The sequence below is a fragment of the Salvia splendens genome, chromosome 20, assembly GCF_004379255.2.
Source record: "Salvia splendens isolate huo1 chromosome 20, SspV2, whole genome shotgun sequence".
Classification (NCBI taxonomy): Eukaryota; Viridiplantae; Streptophyta; class Magnoliopsida; order Lamiales; family Lamiaceae; genus Salvia; species Salvia splendens.
The window spans coordinates 2,142,145-2,166,360 of record NC_056051.1 but is presented as its reverse complement, the minus strand read 5'-3'; the positions used below and the strand labels follow the sequence as shown (position 1 = coordinate 2,166,360).

The 24,216-nt window shown below is 38.8% G+C and overlaps 3 protein-coding genes and 2 pseudogenes across 6 annotated transcripts; 2 read left to right on the top strand and 3 right to left on the bottom strand.

Moving 5' to 3' along the window:
- The first annotated feature begins 1,388 nt into the window (after positions 1–1,388).
- LOC121782477 lies at positions 1,389–5,496 on the top strand (annotated as a pseudogene).
- On the bottom strand, positions 5,404–11,499 carry LOC121782476 (probable phospholipid-transporting ATPase 4). 4 transcript variants are annotated; one of them, XM_042180334.1, is made up of 11 exons: positions 11,193–11,499; positions 8,593–10,599; positions 8,408–8,518; positions 7,987–8,263; positions 7,810–7,898; positions 7,626–7,713; positions 7,334–7,543; positions 7,070–7,195; positions 6,686–6,784; positions 6,398–6,589; positions 5,404–6,311 (listed from the first exon to the last, which is right to left on the bottom strand). In XM_042180334.1, the coding sequence occupies exons 2-11, from the start codon at positions 10,395–10,397 to the stop codon at positions 5,646–5,648; spliced, it is 3,663 nt and encodes a 1,220-aa protein (XP_042036268.1). In that variant the 5' UTR covers positions 10,398–10,599; positions 11,193–11,499; the 3' UTR covers positions 5,404–5,645. The 4 variants fall into 4 exon arrangements, with proteins under 4 accessions (XP_042036268.1, XP_042036269.1, XP_042036271.1 ...); XM_042180335.1 differs by having other exon boundaries at positions 11,247–11,499; XM_042180337.1 differs by having other exon boundaries at positions 11,318–11,499.
- A 6,699-nt stretch (positions 11,500–18,198) lies between these two features.
- On the bottom strand, positions 18,199–20,725 carry LOC121780708. Its single transcript, XM_042178335.1, has 3 exons — positions 20,378–20,725; positions 19,018–19,117; positions 18,199–18,514 (listed from the first exon to the last, which is right to left on the bottom strand). Exons 1-3 carry the CDS (start codon positions 20,658–20,660, stop codon positions 18,442–18,444), a joined length of 456 nt encoding a protein of 151 aa, XP_042034269.1. The 5' UTR covers positions 20,661–20,725; the 3' UTR covers positions 18,199–18,441.
- Positions 20,726–22,475: 1,750 nt separating this feature from the next.
- Positions 22,476–23,043, bottom strand: LOC121782736 (annotated as a pseudogene).
- A 376-nt stretch (positions 23,044–23,419) lies between these two features.
- Positions 23,420–23,833, top strand: LOC121782735 (zeaxanthin 7,8(7',8')-cleavage dioxygenase, chromoplastic-like). The gene has a single exon (XM_042180685.1). The coding sequence runs from the start codon at positions 23,420–23,422 to the stop codon at positions 23,831–23,833; it is 414 nt and encodes a 137-aa protein (XP_042036619.1).
- Positions 23,834–24,216: the final 383 nt, after the last annotated feature.

Below are 24,216 nucleotides of genomic sequence, written 5' to 3'. Positions count from 1 at the left end.
GCATGGAGATAAAATCATTAAAATAATACATACTCATAATTTTTCAAAACAAATGCTTATTTTTATAGAACGCACAACCCTAATTGATAGGAAACAATCCCAAATTTCTACCTTTTAATAAAATCACACAGCACTAATCTGCGTGTTGATCTTCTGCTACATCCGCTCAACCTCTAATCTGCAACCATGAGGTATGGCCTCGAACAATTACTAGATGATTTCCTTTCTGTAGTTTAATGTTTTGTGTTTTTTATCTCGATTTTGTATCTGTGGATTGGGCGTTTCTGCTGTATATTAGTGATTAGCTTGCATACCACGCGTTTTCCTGCAATAAGATACAACACAAATTTTGCACATTATGATTAGAGCTTTAAGAGTTGGAGCTTTCTCATTATTATATTAGCCCCGCCGCTCCACCGCCTTGCTTCACCACAACCGGCCAGGTTGTGGTGTGCTCCGACATTTCAAGATTTGATTTGGTTCAACTTTCTTCATTCCCAAGATTAATATTTTTTTATTGTTTTGCTGTAATATTCTTCCACCATTCTCCGCCCGCAGTTCGGCTGCTATGCCGGCTTCGACAGTACTTAATCAAGTATTTTGATCTTGCGTTTTTGTACAGATTTTGTTAAGTTCATGTTCTTTTTTTCTTCGATATTTATAGAGGGGAGAAATTTGGTATTGGAGTATTTGGGAAGCTCTGCATTGTGTATTGAAGTGTTTGGGAAGTTTTGCATTGATTCTCGTCCATATGCAGCAGCTTTTTGATACTCCATTTTTATGACTTTTACTTTTTTTACAGAATTAATTAATTAATTTAATCAATAAATGATTTCCCTCCAAAAAGGGCAAAAGTGTCATTTTACCCAACTGGCACTTTAGATTAATATAGATTAGGGTGGTGCGTTCTATAAAAATAAGCATTTGTTTTGAAAAATTATGAGTATGTATTATTTTAATGATTTTACGTTTTTGATGAATAAATAACTTGTATTTTATCTCTATAGAATTAATTAATTACCTAATTCATATTTTATTCCTAATACATTAGTGGACATATTAAAATAGGAAAATATTCATATTTTCCTATTTTACCATATCTATATAATAATAGGAGTATTAGCTATAATGAGTTTTTACATCTATCATAAAAACTAGGAGTATTATTGATTTTGTTTGTGTTAACCTTTTATATTACATTTTATATAATTAAAAATTAAACATTGTACTTACCATTTAATTTTAGACATAAATTTTCAACTTCATTTAATCATAATAAAGTAAATAATAGGAAGTATTTATTTATTTTTTTATTAATTAAAAAGTGGATATTTTGGTTCCCGGTAAAAAGAGTTGAATATAGTCTGAGATTTTGTCTCATCTTGGGAAGAATCACTCTGTAAATGGATCTTTTCCCCAAATCAATTCCAATTCATCGACAGTTCAACTCCTAGTTTCGCCATTAATTTCCCTCCAAATACTTCCAAACCAGTTCCCCATTAAAGCCTGAATCCAATGGCCGCCTCTACCACTATAAACCCAACCTAACTCAATCACCAACATACCTCAAACTGCCAAACTATCTTTAACACCTAAATTCTGTGACTTGGAATAAGCTCTTGCAAGAATCACTTTCTTGACAATCTCCGGATATTGATTGTTTCTTGAATAATAATTTTGAAAATGAGCATCCTCAGTTCTGGGGTTTCCTTCCATCGCTCAATTTTAAGTAAGCCTGAGCCTTTGAGCAGCCGAAACCCCAGAAACCAAAATCGCAGGATTCTCTGTTTAAACCATTTGAATTCCTTGAATTCGATAGTGATGGGTTGGAATTTGGGGCCAGGAGGGGCAAGGGTGAGAAAAGGAGCAGTCTTTTTAGGTTGAAATCGGCTGTTGATGTTGGGGAAGTGGTAGAGACTTCTGGGACAAGTGGGAGGGATAGCTGCTTCTACGATGCAATTGTTATAGGTTCCGAGATTGGGGGGCTGGTGGCAGCGCCACAGCTGGCGGTGAAAGGGGCAAAAGTTTTGGTCTTGGAGAAGTATGTGATTCCTGGAGGAAGCTCTGGGTTTTATGAGAGGGATGGCTTTAAATTCGATGTTGGATCATCGGTCATGTTTGGTTTCAGCGAAAAGGTTAGCTTGTTTTCGCATTCGACTTCATTTATTGGGGGAATGAGAAGAATGTAGTAGTAATTTGCATAGAGTGCCCAATGATTGAGAACTAGGGGATTTGAACATGCAGTTGTATAGATGTGATCAATGACATTACACTTTAAACTCAATTTCACCTTTGTATTTGCAGGGAAATTTGAATTTGATCACACAAGCATTAGCAGCCGTGGGAGCTAGGCTAGAAGTGATACCTGATCCCACCACTGTTCATTTTCATTTACCTAATGGCCTCTCTGTCCAAGTGGATAGAGAATATAACAAGTTCATTTCAGAACTTATTAGTAAATTCCCTCATGAGAAAGAAGGGATCCTCAAATTCTACGGTGTCTGCTGGCAGGTTTGTTCCGATTAAAGTGATTGTTTGCTTTTTTAGGTTGTTCACAATGTCTGAATTAACATTTCATTCTCTTGGATATATGATCAGGTCTACAATGCACTGAACTCGCTCGAATTGAAGTCACTGGAGGGAGCCAATCTACCTTTTTGGGCAATTTTTTAAGAAGCCTGTTGAATGCTTGACTCTAGGTGATTGGTGTTTTTTTGCATATTGGTTTGCACTAACATTCTCTCATCATGACGATTATATAGTAAACTATATTAGAGGATATTCATATCTACCTTTTTCCCTTTTGTCTCTTGATATAAGTAATATGTTCTGCTTGGTTTGTCTTCTCCCTGTATTTGGAGGTCTTTAGCCCATGATTTAAGGGAAGAGCCAACAAAGTAATGGGTTTAGGCTATTAATACTCTGATATGGATTATAAATTTTTAATTGAAATTACTTTGCTATAAACTGCAAAATGCGCTTGCTTATTTTTGCTGATGGGTGCTTTCACTATTCATCTCAGCCTACTATCTTCCCCAAAATGCTGGTGACATTGCTCGAAAGTTTATCAAAGATCCTGAGTTGTTGTCCTTTATTGATGCTGAGGTGAACTTACCGAGTATGTTATGAATAAACTAACCTTTTGGACTAAAAATATTTAATCAGTGTTTCTTGCTTTTCAGTGTTTCATTGTGAGTACGGTTAATGGTAAGCGGACACCTATGATCAATGCAAGCATGGTAATCTATTTTATTTATTCTTGCTCCATGTAGATTTTAGAGATTGATGGGGATTAATCTTTTTGCAGAATGTTCCCTACTTAACCCCCTTATTTGCCCTACTTTCCTTTCATGCCATGTGTTCTAAAATTCCTCTCTTCTAGGTTGTATGTGATAGACATTTTGGTGGGATCAACTATCCTGTTGGAGGAGTTGGAGAAATTGCAAAGTCATTAGCAAAGGGTTTCATGGTCTGTTTCCCTGAGATCATTAAGGAAAGACACGGTTCGCTTGTCTCATTTTATAGGTGGGGGTGAATCTATCAGATGGAAGGCAATTTTATGCTAAAACCATAATTTCAAATGCCACTAGATGGGATACCTTCGGTGAGTTTCCAAATCTCAGTTTACACTTGCATTATCTTCTTTATCATTGTGAGCTATGAAACTGTTGACACAGCTGCTGTAGGCAAGCTCTTGAAAAAAGAAAATTTACCCAAGGAAGAAAAAAGGTTTCAGGAGGCATATGTTAAAGCGCCATCTTTTCTCTCTATTCATGTGGGGATTAAAGCTGATGTTTTACCACCGGATACCGATTGCCACCATTTCATCCTAGAGTATGTATTAGTTTGTTATATAAGTAATTATTTAATTTGGTTTACCTTATTAATATTAGGATGACTGGAAAAACTTGGAAATCCCTTATGGAAGTATATTTCTGAGCATTCCAACTGTCCTCGATAAATCATTGGCTCCAGAAGGAAACCACATTCTTCACATTTTCACGACTTCTTCGGTTGAGGACTGGGAGGTTTCTTTATATCTCTTATTCTATTAAAAGCATTAGTTTTTCTTACTACCAATTTTTCTTTTTGAACTTTTCAGAGTTTAATTCAAATTTCCATCTTTCTACAGGGTCTGTCGCGCAAGGATTATGAAGAAAAGAAGGAACGTGTGGCCGGAGAGATAATTAACAGGCTCGAGAAGAAACTATTCCCTGGACTGAAGTCATCTATAGTTTTTAAGGAGGTACTGAAACTTACTCCACAACATTGGTTTTGGAGTTGATGCTTAACATTTTTTTATTGTAACTTCTAGATTTATACTGTATATCACTTGAGCGATGAATTAAAATAATTTCACTGTACATAACTACTTTAATAAATAGTTGCCTGACGAGGGGAAGGAGAAAATAATTATATTATCTTCACTGGACAAAAATATTATGATTTCTTGTCCATGTCAGTTGAAGACACAAAATGTTATTATGTCAGTGATGCTTCCGAATATGGCAGGTGGGGACACCAAAGACACACACATCGGCGATATTTGGCCATTGATAGTGGCAATGCCTCGAAATGTTCCAAAGGGCTTACCTTACTGGGCATGCCCTTCAACACAACGGTATGCTAACCAAATATAAACTGTTGCTGTTGTAATCAATCATCGAACTTGACTTGTTTTATCAGTTCCTATCTACTAAAAAAACAAACCGACGAAAAATTCCTATTGAATGCAATATGGTGATTAAAATGGAATTTCTGAAAAATAATATGAACTATAGTCCGGCGGCTGAGTCAATTGTTGTTGCCAGATGTTGGGTCAATGTGTCGAAGGATCTGATATCGTCGAATATGCAGACACAATGGAGAGATATGATTAAGTGTTGCGAAGTTCGACAACAGGGACCAACTCCGCAAACATTTTGACTGGATGAAGGCCGACGTCACCAAATTCAACTGCATCTACGAGAACAACCTCCGGACGATAACCAGCGGAAAGTATGAACGATGTGAAAGAATTGTCGATGTGGTAGTTCTACGACGACGACATTTTTCCCCAGATCAAGTATTGGGATGTCTGGCAGATCCTGAAGGAGTCCCCCAAATTCTAAAAAAGGTTGGAGCCGAACACCCCGAAGCAGATGAGGCTCGGGGTATCCGGCACCTATAGTAGCAGCAGTGGCGGCGGTAACTCCATCGACATCACCAAAGATGCTGATATGTTGCCTTCGCCTCTTACCCAGAAGCGTCCGATGGGCATTAAAACGGCCAAGCGGAAGGGGAAGGCAGCGTCCAGCAGGTCCCTAAAGATAGGCTGAGATGGGCTACTGACATGGGAGAAGGAAAATAGAGATGGACTTTGCTACCTACACAATTATAACACTAATTATAGAAATAGATTAATTTTCCATAAACAAAAATGAAGTGCATATATGTACCTATCATTAAAGTTTTGTAGAATACGTGATGTGATTTTACAAACTATTCCTACGTACACACCTCACTTGAGCTCTCACTACTTGAACAAATAATTAATACAAGATTTCGACCAAACCAAAACAACTAAAAACATCGACTTCCAATATATAAAGAAAACAAAAATAAACACTAATAACATCAAGAAAAACAAAAATCTGTATGCAGAATCACGTTTGTTGTTGTACGCCATTGTTGATCGAATACTTTTTGTTGAGTCTCCCTTTCAACACCCTGATCGTCGCGTCCACTCTTGCCGTGAAGCCGATCTTAGTCGAGTGGCGGGCCTTGCTCCGCTCGGCCTTCCACATCCGGTGATCCCGGATGTGCTTCTTGTAGTACTTGATCTCCTGTATGACGTGGTGGTCGAGCGGGTTCACCAGCCGCTGGAAGGAGATGTGGGCGAGGTAAGGCAGGTTGCACACGACGGTCACCAGCAAGGTGGCGCTCCAGTAGATTGGGGCCGGGCCGAGAACTTCAGTGAGGATCCTGAAGGCGTTCACATCAAGGGCGTAGTTCAGCTCTCCATAGATGAAGAGAAAGATGTACCAGAAGGCGACACTGCCCCACACGAATAGGTGTTGGATCCATGTGAAGTGGCTCATTGTTAGAGCAACTTGGCAGTTCACGGCCCATATGACGCCAGTGAACATAGCAGTCCCGAGGGCAGTCATGTCAGCGGTCTGGCCCGAAGCCCGGAAGGCCTGGTCGTAGTAGATGATGATGTTGAGGAAAAACACGATGAGGGATGTGTATAGCCCATTTGCCATCCACCCGAATATTCTGGACCAGTCGAAGAACAGGTTTTTTGGGCCTTGTTGGTATAGAGCTGGAAACTGCAGTTGCATCAACATTTTTCATGAATACAAATATACTACAATACAAGCAGAGACAGAGACAGAGACAGAGAGGGCAACCTAACCTGTAAGCATACTTCAGAATCTACATCCTGTTCAAACACCCCAAGCGAAATGACAGGCAAGGATGTAAGAACAACATTGAACAGGATCATGTACCAGTCAACATACACCGATTGGCCGGAAAAGCCAGCAAACGCCTCAAAGTAGAAGATTGTAAGGCCAAAAGCGATGTTTTTATAGAAGAAATAGCAAATCTGCATTCAGATATTGAATTTCCCGGAGTCAAAATTAAAGCACAGACTTCGGGATTTTGCGTTATGGTGATACGGATTCAGGCCACAAGGAATTACCATCTGAGCAATCCTTTTGTAACACCAATGACCGTGTACGACCAGAAGCTTCTCCAGAAATCTGAACTGTGCAATAGCGAAGTCGCTAGCCATCACTGCCTGCAGATAGCATATGAGTAACCCAGTTTTGGAATGTACGGAAAAACAGTATGTGTACGTAAAAGCATTTTGCGAGCTATATAAGTATGTGGTGTAATATCTTTTTCACCAAAAGGTAAAATTCATTAATCAATAATCAACATATCTAGTGCTCTATTTCAGTTAAATATGCTTAATTAACGCTACAATAGTGCATCAATGCAAGAAACACCATATTTCTGAGACAAAAAATTAGTAAGTTCGAATGTGTATAAGTTGTGTACGCAACAGTGTTTTTTGACCAACCTGCATTCCTTCACATCCACTAATGCCAACACCGATATCTGCTTCTTGAATCATGCCAACATCATTAGCACCATCACCAATTGCCAGTGTCGTTTTCCCGGTTCCTTCTTTCACTAATCTTGTTACCTAATGGTGGAGAGCATAACCAACTGTGAGAATTTGAGCGAGGAAAAAAGCCCCACCGTGAACAATTGCATATATCCAACAAAATTGGCAAAGCGACAGATTATGAAATTCTTGAGAGGACAAGAATATATATCCTACCAGAGCTTTCTGCTTAGGTGAGACACGGCAGCATATGACAGAAGCACAACAAATTGCTAAATTCAAGAATGGAATCTTCATGTCGTCCTCCAAGGCATAAGTTAGAGTTTTTCCATCAATGATCAGAGCAAATGCCGCATGGGGATCCTTTTCCAGCTTAATCATTTGGGTGGCATTGGTAATTTGCATTAAGATATGCTCTTTTAAAGCCTACAGAGCAGAAGATGTAATTAAGGCTTCCATAGATGGATACATTTTCCCCATACCCCACATTCTTGGCAAAAGAAGCTACCTGTTTGGGATCTTGGACTAATGCATCCGTGTTCATTGATGTTATACATATCTGCTTCATTCCCTGTCGAAGCAAACTACAAGAGAATCTGCACAACGACGAGGTTTCGGTTAGCATTTGCAAAGCCTCAACCATTGAGTTGCCATATGACAAGTTAGATACTATAAATAGTTAAGAGTCATACCCTATATTAATTGCAGTTTCCATCTTATCACCTGTCAGAACCCAGATCTTTAAACCAGCTTGTGCTAGTTTGTCTATACACTGAGGCACCTACACAGAAGTAACAAGGAGAAAATAAGATGGGAGAGAGAGATAGAGAATTGATTGGGTCAAAGCATTGATAAGATATAAGTCGTACTCCATTCTGTAATTTGTCCTCTACAGCAGTTGCACCGACAAGTATGAAGTCCTTTTCCATCATATCAGCAACCCGTTCGAGCATTGCTTCTCTATCACCACTTATTGCAGTTTTTGCTCTGATAAACTCTTCGTTCCAAGCAGCATATTTGTCTTCCTCAAGTTTCTTGTAGGCAAGGGCTAGTGTTCTCAAACCAACCTCACCATATTCGTTCAAATGCTTTGTGGTTAGTTCCTCATACATTCTACCATTCCTTGCTAGCCTATCAAAGACGATGCTGCAAAACAAAGTTTGCATAATAGCAGTTAGAGCAAATAAAAGCAGTAGAAATTATCAACACAGACAAAGCCCTTCACGTAAACAAGGAATTACAAATAGAACAATAATATTATTTTCCGTTACTTAGATTGTCCGATTTTACCTGTCAGCTCCTTTGCAAAAGACAAAGATCTGTCCATCCTCATCCCTAACAATGACAGACATTCTCTTCCTTTTGCTAGTGAAATCCAACAAATTGAGAACTTTGTATTCCCTGCATATTACAAAAATATATGTCAAGACGTCAATCACAAGACCAGAACTGCAAATATCAATTAATGGTCTCACCGTTCGATAGGCTCTTCAGAGGGACAATATCTCTCACGGACAAATATGCTTGACTGCGTCCGTCTGCAGAACTCAAAACCAAATTCTCTCGCAGCAACAAGAAATGCAGCTTCATCAGGTGATTCTGCTTCATAGGTGAAGGCTCCGGTCTCTTCATTGTGTTCTGGAATGGCAGTGTGGCAAATCGACAGTATCCTGAAAAATAATAGGATAACATCTGCATTGGGTTCTTTACACCAATTCCCATTCATGAGGCGACAATCCTCAAAGCTGAACCCCTTTATGGGATGCCTCGGATCCATTTCATTTTTTGAAGAAACAACAGACTCTAATTCAATTTCCGGTTCTCCGAAACTGCACCCGCTTTTTCGCCAAGAATGAGGCGTACTAGCTTGGCTGTGGCCGTCCAAGTCCATGGAGATCTGTTTGGCAGCAGCAAGTTCCACATCACTAGCACACATGCCATAAGCAGTACCAGCAATCGAGCATTTCAGGAAGTCCATTTGGTTGCAAGTCAGGGTGCCGGTTTTATCTGAAAGGATTGTATCAACTTGTCCCAGTTCCTCATTCAAGTTTGACGTTCGGGCTTGAGCTGGAGTTCCAGTCTCTACATCAAACATCTCAACATCCCGGTTTATGAATAATGCTTGGAGGACTTTCACAACCTCAATCGACACATAGAGGGATATTGGTATCAAGTATCCATATAATATCAGAGCAGTGATTAGATGATAGAATCCAGACCTCAGAGGGTTCCCTGGATCGTATAGGTTTTCTCTATCTGGAACCTGTAAGTACCACTTCTTTGGCAAATCGTATTTAGTCTTCACAATAAAACCAATGGAGCTGATGATGGAGATGAACACGAGGAAGCTGAAAAGTATGTATATTATTTTGTCCATTTGTTTCTCAATCCTACTCCTTTTAGAAGGAGATCTCGTGGAATTCTGCATAACTTTGCTATCAGGACCAGTGAATATCACCACTCCATATATGTAGGCTGTATTTCGAAGCTTCGAGTCTCTGAGGAGAATTTGACTGGGATCAAGAGGATAGATCTGTCGATCATACTCGAAATTACCAACAAAAGTGTAAAGGCTAGGATTGGGATCCTCACATTTTATGGTTGCCTTAAACTCATTGAAAGTTTGATCATCATCCAGGGGGAGTGTTACCTCTAAAGATCGTTTCACCTTCAAATTAGTCTCCCCGTCCAAGTTCATTGTTTCAACATAACATATTCCATCTTCATAACTGGAAGATAACAGAAGCAAATCTGCAGGGAAGAATTTATCCTTCTCCACCTTCACTATATCTCCAACCCTAAGCTTCATCCACGGTTTAAGACCAAATAAACCGTCCTTTTTATGTACACGAGCTTTTCGCAAATTGACCTTCATATCCTGTATAAACCGACGCCAATCTTCCAGAGCTTCTTTAGCCATACTCAGTCCGACCACAAAAGCCAAAGGTGCAATCATACTCAGAGCGGAGAATGGTGATATAGGAGTCAGCGACAAGATCGCAGCAAGAAGAAAGTAAAGGTTGGCAACACGTCTGAATTGTTCAAATATGGCTTTTGGCAGAAATGTAACAACATTGTACTTAGTGGTGGATATGTAGTTCGAGCAATATTTGAGAGGTTTTTTCTCGTGCATACGAGGTTCGTTGCAGTGAACCACTCGTGAGTAACCAGGTCCACGGAAGTCATGTGGGCCATCTTCTTCATAAGTTTGTGGCCTGAAGCAACCAAATGTATAAAGCTGGCTCCTTCGGATCCTTGCTCTTATCCTACCCCGAGCCATCCGCAGCTACAGTCAATCTCAGAGACACTTTGCTACCTCAGATTCATAAACATAAACACCCAAAACTTTCCTCCAGAGTGCAAGCAAAGGCCCTGCTCACATATCCACTAAACCCCACTGCTAAAATGACGTGCTCACATTAAGCCCAACGGCCTAACCTTAAAAACATTGTATGAGCAAATGCAGCTGTCTAACTCCTTCTCTGCACACAAATAATAGCAACCAGATTCAATACCCTATCCGTTCGACAACTATTAAGAGTCTCAGAGTCACTCAGAATCATAAGCATAAACACCCAAAAGTTGCCTCCATAGATCAGGCAAAGGGCTTGCTCACACAACCACCTAACCCATGGCCCGGCTCTAAAACCCGTGTATGATAAAATGCAGCTGTTTAGCAACTGGAAAATATTATAACAGCCAGATTAATTATCTTCACCTCAATTTCAATACTACTCATGTTGACAAGACTAATCCCACTAACTCACACGATGCAACCACCAATCTACATGATCATTAAGATAAAGATTTCAAGATCCTTAACACCTTCAAGTCAACTACAGCTAATAAGAAAGACCTAACGGATAAAAAAATCAAATTACAAGGCGAAAATAAACCCAGAAATTCATTTTCAAAAAAATAGAAAATTTGAAATCAACAATCAAAATATTCGGCTACAAGGCATAATTCACAACAACTTCTTACAGCAACATTCATACTTGAAAACAACACAGAATTGACAGTAAAAACAGCGCAGTAAATTCATCAGGCAAATGGCAGCTAAAATTCTACTAACCAGCTCAATAGCTTCGAAGAACAAAAAGTGTTCTTGAACCTTCAGTCCACTCACCGTGTGAAGCATAACCCACATTGACCACACAAGATTCACGCAGATGGAAGTGAAAAAGATGGTAGCTTTACTTTTTACCCGGTAAAATCTTGATGAGGAGTAGAATTTGGCGGAAGCCCGGATGGAAATTTCAACTGGGAGATCGCGATCGCAATAGATGAGGTAGAATGCAGTAAACGAGAGAGATGGAGAGGAAAGAGTGAGGTGCCAGGGTGGTAGAAGAGAGGGAGATTTATTTGATTCGGTTCTGAGTTTTCTCTCTCCAGCTCACAAACCACGCCAGTGTTTATTAGTTAAATAAATAAGGGCTAAATAGGCTGAAAAAACATTAATCGATTAGGCCATCCACAACGCTGTTCCTATACCGTTCCTAAACCGTTCCTTAAACTACTATTTGCGGGCCCCACTGTACTTTTTTACTCCATTCTTTAACTAAGGAACGGAACCTGCAACCCTCCGTTCCTTAACCGTTCCTTAAATTATTATTCATTCAATTTCATTTTTTATTTTTATTTCCAACTCAATTCAATTAAAACAAACACACTTTAATAAAAAAACAAACACATTTTATTAAAAAACACACAACATTAAAACAAAGTTACAACTTAAACTTAAAAAAATAAAAAAGCACACAATTAAAATCCTAAAAAAATAAAAGTACACAATTTTAATAATTTCATCCGCCAAAGTTTGTCCAAATGTTCTCAATTAGATCCTGTTGGAGTTGGGTGTGTGCGCTGGAGTTGGGTGTGTGCGCTAGAGTCGCGTGTCCTTGCACGAATAGATAACCGTTCTTGTATAGACGGATGCGCTCCACTTCGAGGCGGACTACTTGCGGTTGAGCTTCCGGGGGATTCGGGGTCGAACCAATTTCCCGCCTCGGGTCCTTCGTCTTGGACAATCATGTTGTGCAAGATTATGCACGTATACATGATGTCGACCATGTTCTCCATGAACCACGTACGAGCCGGGGCTTTGATGATGTTGAAGCGCGCTTGGAGAACCCCGAACTCCCTCTCCACATCCTTGCGAGCGCCCTCCTGCTTCTGCGCAAAAAGAGCCTGCTTTGGGTTCGCAGACCCACTGGACGTCTTCACGAAGGTAGGCCACTTCGGGTAGATGCCATCGGCGAGATAGTATCCCATTGTATAAAGCCGGTTGTTGGCGACGAAGTTGATGGCCGGCGCTTTACCATCCAAAACTTCGGTCAAGAGGTCGGACTGGTGGAGCACGTTTACGTCCTTGTTCGACCCGAGAACCCCAAAGTACGCGTGCCAGATCCAAAGGCGGTAGTCGGCAACGGCCTCGAGTATAACGGTTGGGTGGGTGCCTTTGTGGCCGCTCGTGTAGGACCCCTTCCACGCCACCGGGCAATTCTTCCATTGCCAGTGCATGCAATCGACGCTGCCGAGCATCCCGGGGAATCCGTGCACTGTTTCGTGAAGGTCGAGCAGGAACTGACAATCGGTCGTGCTTGGCCTCCGAAGAAATTCGTCGGTGAAGGCTGCCCGGACGTCTTTGCAGAATTTGAGCAAGCACATTCGCCCAGTGCTGTCTCCGATGTGGAGGTATTCGTCGAACATGTCGGCCGTTTGTCCAGTCGCAAGCTGGCGGATTGCTGCAGTACATTTCTGCAGCGTCGTGTGGCTGGGACGGCCGACCGCGTCGAACCCTTCCTGGAAGAACTCTTCCCGGGCTGCCAAAGTATTGGCGATGTGGAGAAATAACGGTTTCCCCATGCGGAAACGGCGACGGAAGTACGTATCTCCCCAAACCGAGTTATCGCAGAAGTAGTCGCGTACTAACCTTGCGGCGGCTTCCTCCCGGTTACGATGGATGTACGTACGAGAGCGTCGTTGGGGCGGCGCGGCTTCTTCCGCCTCCCGTCGTCGATCTTCTTCAAGTGATTGTTCCAATATTTGACGCATTTGTTCAAAAGGATCCATTAGTTTGATTAATGGGAGAAGAAAAACAGAGTTGATTTGAGATGAAAATTGGGGTGGAAATAGAGAGGATTTGAGAGGAATAGATGTGTGTTTGTGAGTGAAATGAGTATGAAATAAGAGTATTTATAGAGTAAATAAATTTAAATAAATAAATAAATAAATAAATAACGGCAAAAAAAAGCGGTAACAATACCGTTGCAAAAAAAAAATTTATTATTAAATTCGAATTTTTTTTTAAAAAAATGAATTATTGCGTCACCTTGACGACGCCCACTCGCGGGGCAGCGAGTGGGCGTCACGCGTCGGATGGGAGGCCGTCACGTCGCCTCGGCGCATGGCGGAACGTGTCGTGCCGCGTCTCGCGGGAACGGCACCCGGCACAGCACCGGCACGGAATGGCGACGACACGGGCGGCTGCAACGCGTGCCGCCGCGGTTCCGTTCCTCCGGAACGAAATAAGGCACCGCAACGGCACGCGTTGCGGGTGCTCTTACGAATATTCAGAGCATCCACTACGGGTCGCGCCGGCGTCCCGCGACCCGTCCCGGAGAGACGGGTCCTTCGCGCGACGCGTTGCAGCTCGTCGTCCCGTCCCGCGCCCCGTCCCGTGTCGCCGAGACAAGCGACGGGCCGTCTCGCCACGCGCCTAGGCGACGTGGCACGACCCGGCGTCGTGCGTGACGCCCACTCGCCGGCCCGCGAGTGGGCGTCGTCACGTGCTGACGCAATAAATCAATTTTTTTAAAAAAATCAAATTTAAAAAAAATACTTTTTATTTATAAAAATTGTTTTTATATTTAAAAACAATTTTTACAAATAAATAAATACAAGAAATTCGTAATAGCCCACATATATTTGATGGGCTTGCGAATTTATGAAACTCATTCTTGGTTGCTTCTCTTTTATAGAGACAACCTTAAATGTTTTATGTTCCACTTTCGATGTGGGACAAAGTCATTATTTGTTGCTTCTCTTTTATAGAGACAACTTTGAATGTTTTATGTTCCACTTTCGATGTGGGACAAAATAATTCATGGTTGCTTCTCTTTTATAGAGACAACCTTGAATGTTTTATGTTCCACTTTCGATGTGGGACAATGTCATTCTTGGTTTCTTCTCTTTTATAGAGACAACCTTGAATGTTTTACGTTTCACTTTCGATGTGGGACAAAGTCATTCTTGGTTGCTTCTCTTCTATAGTGACAACCTTGAATGTTTTATGTTTCACTTTTGATGTGGGACAAAGTCATTCTTGGTTGCTTCTCTTTTATAGAGACAACCTTGAATGTTTTATATTCCACTTTCGATGTGGGACAAAGTCATTCTTGGTTGTTTCTCTTTTATAGAGACAACTTTGAATGTTTTATGTTTCACTTTCAATGTGGGATAAAATCATTCTTGGTTGTTCTTCTTTTATAGAGACATCCTTGAATGTTTTATGTTTCACTTTCGATGTGAGACAAAATCATTCTTTGTTGTTTCTCTTTTATAGAGACATCTAAGAATGATTTTGTCCCACATCGAAAGTGAAGCATAAAACATTCAAGGATGTCCATATAAAATTGTATTTTAAATTATGTCATTTTTATTTTTTTAAGATTTAAATTATGTTTTTTTTTAATTTTAAGTTGTATTTTTATTTTATGCTGTAATGTTATTTTAATTTTAATGAAGTGTGTTTGTTTTGATTAAATTGGGTTGGAAAAAAAATAAAAAATGAAATTGAATGAATAGTAATTAAGGGACGGAGCGTTGCAGGTTCCGTCCCTTAGTTAAGGGATGGAGGAATAAAGTACAGTGGGGCCCTCAAATAGTGGTCAAATAGTAGTTAAGGGACGGTATAGAGACAGCGTAGTGGATGACCTCAATGTAGTGAAATATTACATGTACTTTTAGTATAATCAATTTCTTACAGTCAAGTATATGTCCAAAATTAAATTCTACTATGTGGTATGTCTTAGTATAATCAATTTATTACAATCAAGTATAATTCCAAAAATAATTCTACATGTGGTATGTCTATTTGCGATTGTAAATGGTGTAGAGATGTCAACTCATCAAAACAATATTATCATGGTAATTAAAAATAGAGACTCTTTTTATTATTGTCTATCCCTTAAAAATAATACACTCCTATTTTTAGTAACTTATTTCTCTTTAAAATACTGGATGACATTCTCCATTAACATACTTCAATAACTTTTCTTTCTATCTCTCTCATATTTTATTATTATGCATTAAAACTTATCCATTTCAAATATCTCTATTTTGTGGGATGTGGGAGTGTGTAATTTGAATTTTATACTCCCTCAGTCCAGTCCAGGAAATATTGAGAAATATTAGTTGGAAAAAATTAGTGGAGTATAGGTTTCACTTTTATATACCGTATTAATTTTATATTAGAATGTAAATATAATAAATTAGTTGAGTATGAGGTCTACTTATCTAAAGACTAAAACGAAAAAAAGTGAATATGGACAATATTTTGTGTACAAACCAAATTGGAAATGTGGACAGTATTTTACAAAGCGATATCGTTTTGGTTTAATTAGAGATTCTGACATGCTATTTCAAATCGATACAGTGTCATTTTGGACATTCCAACATGCCATCTTGGATTCAATTCGGACAAAAATCAATTTTATGGAAAATTGGCTACTCACTAAAATTCATGATTATTTATCACATTAAAAGTTTGGTAAAAGACATGAATTGATCTAAATTTTTTGTATTTTCCAACTGATAGCTCAATAAAAAAAAATGCTCAATAATCAAACTATACTTCTAGAAGTTTACTTACTACATTTTCCTTTTTCGTTTATGATAAATTTGCAGAAATAGTTTTAAGTTTTTCATGTTGCAATAATTGGAAGAAAATCTGAAATATTTAAACTTTGATATCTTAATCATAATTAAACTACTTGGTTTCGATCGCATTGTGCCTTCTTCTATTACTCGACTTAAAAGAAATTAATTAGGTTTTGTAATTTAATTACTTAATTGAATAGTTAGGGAACCATCACGTTCTTTGGATATTAAACAGTTTTATATCGTTGGCATAATTGTTCTACTTTTTAAGGTGCCTACAAATTAGCATGGTAAATAATCAATAGGTCCGTTGATAAATACTTTCAGTTTAATAATAAAAAAACAGAATATGAAAGTTCAGAAGGAAAAAAACAGATAATCACTGTTTTAGAGTTTTATCTTGGCGGAATGTCGAAAACCTTAAGACTCCGTTTGGTACACGGAATTGGAATTGAAATTCTATGGAATTGAATTGGAAAAAATTGAATTCTAATTCAATTCCAAATCCTATGTTTGGTAAAGTAAAGTAATTGATATGAAATTGAATTTGAATAATTTGTGCACACACTATACACAAAATACATACTCACACACACTTCACACAAAATACACATACTATACACATATAATACACACACTTCACACACACCGCACACTCTTTACACATTTCACACACTACACACATTTCACACACTACACAAATTTCACACACTACACACACTACACAAATTCCACACATTTCGCACACTTCACACACTACACACATTTCGCACACTTCACACACTACACACACTACACACACTTCACACATTTCACACACTACACACACTACACAAATTTCACCCACTTTCACAATTTACACACATTTCACAATAGTGTGTGTATTTTGGGTATAATGTGTGTAGTGTGTGAAATTTGTGTAGAGTGTGAAATTTGTTTAGTGTGTGAAATGTGTGTAGTGTGTGAAATTTGTTTAGTGTGTGTAGTGTGTGAAATTTGTGTAGTGTGTGAAATGTGTGTAGTGCGGGAAATGTGTGAAATTTGTGTTGTGTGTGAAATGTGTGTAGTGTGTGAAATTTGTGTTGTGTGTGAAATGTGTGTAGTGTGTGAAGTGCATGTAGTGTATGAAACATGTGAAATGTGTGTGTGTGTAGTGTTTGTGAAATGTGTGTAGTGTGTAGTGTGTAGTGAAGCTATCTAATTTTATGACTATTTGGAATTCCAATTTTCTACTTTTGATATGGAATTTAAATCATGGAATTGAAAATTTTAGAATTATAATTCAATTCCAATTCTATACATTTTTGTGATACCAAACAATGGAATTGGAGCCTCCAATTCCAATTCCATAACTCCAATTCCATGTTCCCAAACATACCCTAAATTGCGATTTAACATCTAGTAAAATTGTTTAGTAGTAATTGATAGACGTAAAACACTATTTTAATTTTATATTTTTATAATAGTGAATTAGTAATTGATAGTGTAATTGTAATTCAAGCATCGACTTTATGTAATTTTCTGATAGATTTTGGTTATTTATATTACTTCAAATTTTGCTCACATCATCCGATTATGATCATTCACTACTATGCAAACCTTATACAGTATATTATACAAATTCTAAACTTTTCAACATAATGTTAATACAATATTAATACAGGGTAAAATTTCTAAATTTTGATATCAACACAACGTCAAACGTTGACACTGTATTGATATTCTCTGTTGATATTATTTTATCTATCAGTTGACATTTTCTATTGGTCCAGATTATAATTTGGAGTTTCTAAGTTTGCATTTAATCATTTAACAAATCATAAGTATTACATTTGAAACACGATATTCACTTTCCAACTTTGACATGAAAACTCTTAATCGATCTAAATTTTTTGGATTTTATTTACTCCATTACACAAATCTTTTTCCCGAATGGCATTAGGCACAGTGGCAATGGGAAAAAAGGCACAGTGGCAATGGGAAAAAGGCACTGAACCGGATGGAAGCGAATGGGCGAGAAGCATTAGGTCGGGATCCGCAGCCAGCACTGCTTGCTTGGCCTACAACACGAATCCACTACCACGGACAAAGGCACGACACGCACCTGTCCCCGCGTACTCATTTGGCTGATTTTTTTTTATTGTTATTGTCTAATTTTCTACTCATGTGCTTGCATGTGTGTTTAGAGAGAGAGACACTAAGTCCACCAAAACATATTTCTTGGATCAAGTTAAACAAATCACCAGTTCTTTGCTAAGAAAAGATTGAACTAACATAATTATTGCTCATCTCAAAGCAAAATGAAACTCCATTACATATTAAAGTAAGAGCTTAAAAGCAACAGTTTTAAGGCATCACAATTGCCAGCCCCAATCAGGTTTTTGCCCTCAAAATGTCTGTGCTCTTTGATCAGATCATCCAGAAACTTGCCAGAAGTTTGATCATGCTGTGATTCTATACCGACCCTTTGCAACTCGTCGGGAAATGACTCTCCGGCCGCCCTTGGTGGATTTCCTGTTCAGGATAAGAAAAATGTATCAGTCTAGAAGCAAGCTTTGGCTAGGGTAGCCATGGATGTCGAACATGATTGGTGCAGTTATCACAGAGAATCTCAGAGAGTTGTTTCTGCACAAGGCGCCACTTTTGTGTGTGATTTGAGGGGAGGGGAGGGGAGGGGCATGTAGATAAAATAGCAGCGGAGCTAGAGTTTCAAAGAAGAGGATGAGATTGTTTCTATGACTACGACTATAATAGTTTGAATGAATATCATAAGACGAAGTAGAGCACCAAACACACTATTAAGAAGTTCATAAACCTAGAATTCTGAAATTATAGTGTAAAGGAGAAAATCTCATAAATTAATGTCAACATATTTGGAAGGGATCATAGAATTATTCCATATACAAATTTTATGAACATCTTGAAGCATATTTACAGCATGATCCACATACTCCAAATGTTAATAGTTGAAGCATGCACATGGACAAACCACGTGTATTTGTGTTGGAGACAGTTACCTAGCAAAGAATCCATGAACTCTTTTGCGTCTGATGTTACTTGGTTGGTATGTCCTCTTTGTGTGACAAATCATAGGCTCACTTGATGAAGATTCGTCTCCTGTAACGAGCCGAAAAGAATATAACGTACAATAGATGTATGGAGTAACTCAGAAAAAAATTATAAAACAAATGGTAACTTTAACTTTGTTAAAGTGAATAGATGACATATATACCATATAGCACTCGCAAGCAACCGTCATCAAAGATAGAGAAGCACGACTAACGTATGATAGCAGACTACAAGCTAATGTATATAACTCGCCGCTACTAAAATTTTGCAACCAACAACACAAGATCATGTATTTATGACGCAGAGTCACAGCGCACTCATCTTCTGGTCTGACTATAAGATCGCGCCGTATACAGCTAGATACACCGGCTCCCACAACCATCTAGGAGAGCTTTTTGACCAATACCATTGTTCCTTTGAAATAGGACATGTCAGACCAATTATTTGATACAACTGCAGCCATCATTTTTTAGTGCCGCGGCTGCTGCCCCATCTTACTATTTGAAACCCCTAGCGAAATTAATGAGGCATGGATATTGGGCCGTTTAATAACATATTAACATGTGCTGACTGGTGTCAATTTTGGTCTGGACGACTCTCTGATTGCACAAAACAGTCAATTATAAACTGTGGTGACATGTTGGTGCCATGTCGGAAGACACCAGGGTATCTTAAACTGTGGTTTTGGTGGTGGCGGAGGGTTGAGCTACAACAAAATGATGGCGCCAAGTCAGAAGAAAGCAAGGTTGCAATCTTGCTGGGGCGCTCGATGCCTTGTCAACTGAAATCTTGACGAGCAAGGGCAGGAATGTTGGCACAGAAAGTCGTGCATCAAGGCGCCACATGCGCTAGAGGATATCTTGCATCGACTGGAGGAATGTACACCCATTGCGGATAGAACCTCAGATGCTAACCTTTTTCCATCCAACAGTTTTTTTGGGCATTCCATGCTATACGTTTTCCTACTGTTGCTATCACCAAGACTATCACAAGATCTACATATATTACTCACGAAATCAACATGTTTCTTCATTGCTAACCACTTTGAATAATATAAAAAGGAAGAAAATAACAAAATTGAAAATAAAAAATCTTGTTCGAATCTAGTTGAGCCTTCAACAATTACACTAGGGGCTAAATTGCAATCACATTTCCAGTCCTACTAAAGAACAACGCCATAAAATGCAACTAGAAGCTAGCTGAATTAATAAGCTTGAATTTCCGAAGCAAAAAAAAAAATTCAAAACAGAATTAAAAAAAGAGAGGGACTTGAATCATTAAAAAAAAACTCAATGAAATGGAATTTACCTTCGGGTAGCAAGAAGGGGAGAGAAGGGAGGCCACAAGGGTAGAGGAATCCCTCAGAGCAGAGCTTTCTGAGAGAGTCGACATCGTTCTGAGGCTCCGGCGGGGAGTAGAACGGCGCCATTTTTTGAGATTGGGGAATAAACAGAGAGGGGAGCAATTTGGCGGCCCCGATCAATTCGTGCTTCGGAGAAAGAAATGGATTCGGGCTTGTGTGGAAAGCCCGACTGAGGAACCGAGTCGCCATTGAAGCTCCAGCACGAATTAGGGATTTCGAGGAAGCCATTTTTGGATCAGTGTTAAACCCTATCGAGCTATCAACTGAATAATAGTATTGGGTCTGATTATGGTTTATCATTCATTTTTAATTAAAACATAAACATTTGATTCCTACTTAAATAGATAAATTAAATCAGGTACACCGTGTATATATATATATATATATATATATATAGGGTTTTGATCTATGCAAAACTGGATTTAAATACAGAAACGCAGAACAATATCATAATTAGGGCACTTTTAGGTCATAATTAGGTAATTTGTAGGTCATGCTAACAAAGCATGACCTAAAACAATCTTAGTATGACATTAAATCCAAATATTATAATATGACCTAAAATTGCTTAATTATGACCTTCCGTGTTTTTGGTTAATTATTGACCATTAGATCATCTAATCCTAGGGCTGAGATTTGGTCTGCATTTTTGGATTTAAACACATACTTATTTTGATCATCTCCCTATATATATATATATATATATAGGGTAATGATCAAGATATAACTAATCTTAAGTGTATAACTAGAGAACAAATCTCAGCCACACATCTTAATGGAACAAATATTTTTTATATTAATTATATAAAATAGACTAAGGGTATTTTTGTAAATTACATTATGAAATTACAATATGAAATTACGCTACCGTCGTTGATCGTGATGAGCTCCTTGATCTCCTCGATGCTGCTGTAGTAATCCTGCGGATTATCGTTGAAGCAGGCGTAATTCGAAGAGGAAGTGGAGGTGCCGGCGTCGTTGAAGAAGAGGTTTTGGTGGTGATCGTCAATTCCTTGGAAGGAGAAGCTCTGGTGGCTGATATGGCTGCCATCGGAGGAGCTGCAGCTGCCTTAATCAAGCGCCAGCACATTATTGGGGTTGGTGTAGGCATCACACAATGGGGGTGTTTGTGCATGGATTCTCCGATATCTTAATACGGTAATTAGGTCTTGATCACTTTCTAGTGTTGGAGCTGCTATAGTCATATCATATCGCTTTTCGTTTGAACTTGAAAGACGAAGTTTATTTCATTTTCGATCTTCTATTTCTTCTCACAATGTGAAAAAAGTACTCTCTTTTCCATTACAACTTTAGAATTACAGAAATATTGTTTAAATTCGTCGAGAATTCAATTAAATTTTACTTTTGTCATTGTAAATCGAAAACAACATGGATTAAAAATTACTTCACTCTTGTTCACAAAACACATCACTCTTATTCTGATTTTAATTCACTCTTGTTCACAAAACACATCACTCTTATTCTGATTTTACTTCACTCTTGTTCACAAAACACTTCACTCTTGTTCAGAAAACACTTCACTCTTGTTCACAAAACACATCACTCTTATTCTGATTTTACTTCACTCTTGTTCACAAAACACATCACTCTTATTCTGATTTTACTTCACTCTTGTTCACAAAACACATCACTCTTATTCTGATTTTACTTCACTCTTGTTCACAAAACACTTCACTCTTGTTCAGAAAACACTTCACTCTTATTCACAAAGCACATCACTCTTATTCTGATTTTACTTCACTCTTGTTCACAAAACACATCACTCTTATTCTGATTTTACTTCACTCTTGTTCACAAAACACATCACTCTTGTTCAGAAAACACTTCACTCTTGTTTACAAAACACATCACTCTTATTCTGATTTTACTTCACTCTTATTCTGATTTTACTTCACTCTTGTTCACAAAACACATCACTCTTACTCTGATTTTACTTCACTCTTGTTCACAAAACACATCACTCTTACTCTGATTTTACTTCACTCTTGTTCACAAAAGACATCACTCTTATTTTGATTTTACTGTTCACAAAAGAGTGAAGTAAAATCACATCCACAAGTAACCTTCCTTATTCATTCTGCAAATTACTTGCTTTTTACAGAGAGGAGGAGCAACCAAAGATTTGAGCCTCAAAACATTATACAAGCAATATAAGCACTGCCAAACTTCACATTTTATCAATTCATCAACACAACTTAGCCACGTATGAGATATTCCCCTTCTTTCTGAAGCATTTACAGTACAGTACAACATCCTCGGTGGCCTTCTTCCTGATGGCGGCGGCGGAGAGGTCCTGGTGGCAGTACTCGGGGACGCAGTCGGGGACGTTGAGGCGGGCGGTGGGGCCGCGGAGGAGGAGATGGCGGTGTCGTATGCGCGGGCGGTGGCGACGTGGGAGGAGTAGGAGCCCAGCCAGATTCTGGAGCGCTTGTTGGGCTCCCTGATCTCCGCCACCCATTTCCCCCACTTGCGCATCTGAATCCCGCGGTATGGCTTCTTCTCCGCCGCCTGCTTCGCATTCTCAGATTCTCGGAGCTCAACGAAGAATTCGTTCTCAAACGAATTGAATTTGTGAATTTGCCAATGACATTATTTTAGCTGCAATGACAATTATACCCCCGCCTTGTTATTGTGGAGTAAATTTGTGATTGAGGGAATTAATTTCTCCTTAAATTAGAAAATTACATGTTTTAATACTAGCCCTTGATTTTCTTGATCTTGTGGCTATGATTTGTTCTCTAGTTATATGGTTAAGAGGTGTTTGCCATAGATCATGACCCTATATATATATATATATATATATATATATATATATATATAGAGTAGTGATCTATGGCAAATACTCCTTAACCAAATAACTAGAGAACAAATCATAGCCACAAGATCAAAAAATCAAGGGCTAGTATTAATTTTTGAATTTAAGGAGATATTAGTGCCATTAATCATAAATTTACTATATAATAAAAATGCATGGGTACTATGGTCAAAAGTACAGATCTGTGGCTATAAACTCAATAGAGAGGCCGATGTCGATTCACGACTTCGCGGTGACGGAGAAGTACGCCGTGATACCGGATATGCAGATCGTGGTGGATCTGTGGCTGATTGTGAGGGGGAGGTCGCCGGTGGGGGTGGATCGGGAGAAGGTGGCGAGATTGGGGGTTATTTCGAAGTATGCGGAGGATGAGGCAGAGAGTGTGTGGATTGAGGCTGCGGGGTTTAATCCGCTGCACTGCGTGAATGCGTGGGATGAAGACGGCGGCGACACGGTGTGCGTGGTGGAGACGAATGCGGCGGCAGTGGATCGGTTGATGGAAAACATTGATTGTGCGGATATGACGATGGAGATGGTTGTGGTGGATGAAATGGCATGTTATTAGTGAGTTGGATGCTTAATTAATCATTTAACCATAACTACAATTAAGTGATTAAAAATATGTTAGCCATCAACTAATAATGACACGGTTTATCGATCACTCCGATGCCACTTTCTTCTGTTTCTGCCATGCTTGAATTCGGCATTATTGAAATTTGAGTAATTAAATATATTAATAAGAGTGATGTGTTTTGTAAACAAGAGTGAAGTAAAATCAGAATAAGAGTGATGTGTTTTGTAAACAAGAGTGAAGTAAAATCAGAATAAGAGTGATGTGTTTTGTAAACAAGAGTGAAGTAAAAATCGTAATAAGAGTGATGTGTTTTGTAAACAAGAGTGAAGTAAAATCAGAATAAGAGTGATGTGTTTTGTGAACAAGAGTGAAGT

Excerpts from the sequence above, each read along its gene's own strand:
- LOC121782476 (XM_042180334.1), bottom strand. The coding sequence starts at position 10,397 with ATGGCTCGGGGTAGGATAAGAGCAAGGATCCGAAGGAGCCAGCTTTAT. Across the intron at positions 8,519-8,592 it reads TCTGAAGAGCCTATCGAACG|GGAATACAAAGTTCTCAATT; the intron begins GTGAGACCATTA and ends TGTAATATGCAG. Across the intron at positions 8,264-8,407 it reads TTTTGCAAAGGAGCTGACAG|CATCGTCTTTGATAGGCTAG; the intron begins GTAAAATCGGAC and ends TTTGTTTTGCAG.
- LOC121780708 (XM_042178335.1), bottom strand. The coding sequence starts at position 20,660 with ATGGCTTCCTCGAAATCCCTAATTCGTGCTGGAGCTTCAATGGCGACT. Across the intron at positions 19,118-20,377 it reads CCCCTTCTTGCTACCCGAAG|GAGACGAATCTTCATCAAGT; the intron begins GTAAATTCCATT and ends GGCTCGTTACAG. Across the intron at positions 18,515-19,017 it reads GTTCATGGATTCTTTGCTAG|GAAATCCACCAAGGGCGGCC; the intron begins GTAACTGTCTCC and ends TATCCTGAACAG.
- LOC121782735 (XM_042180685.1), top strand. The coding sequence starts at position 23,420 with ATGCATGGGTACTATGGTCAAAAGTACAGATCTGTGGCTATAAACTCA.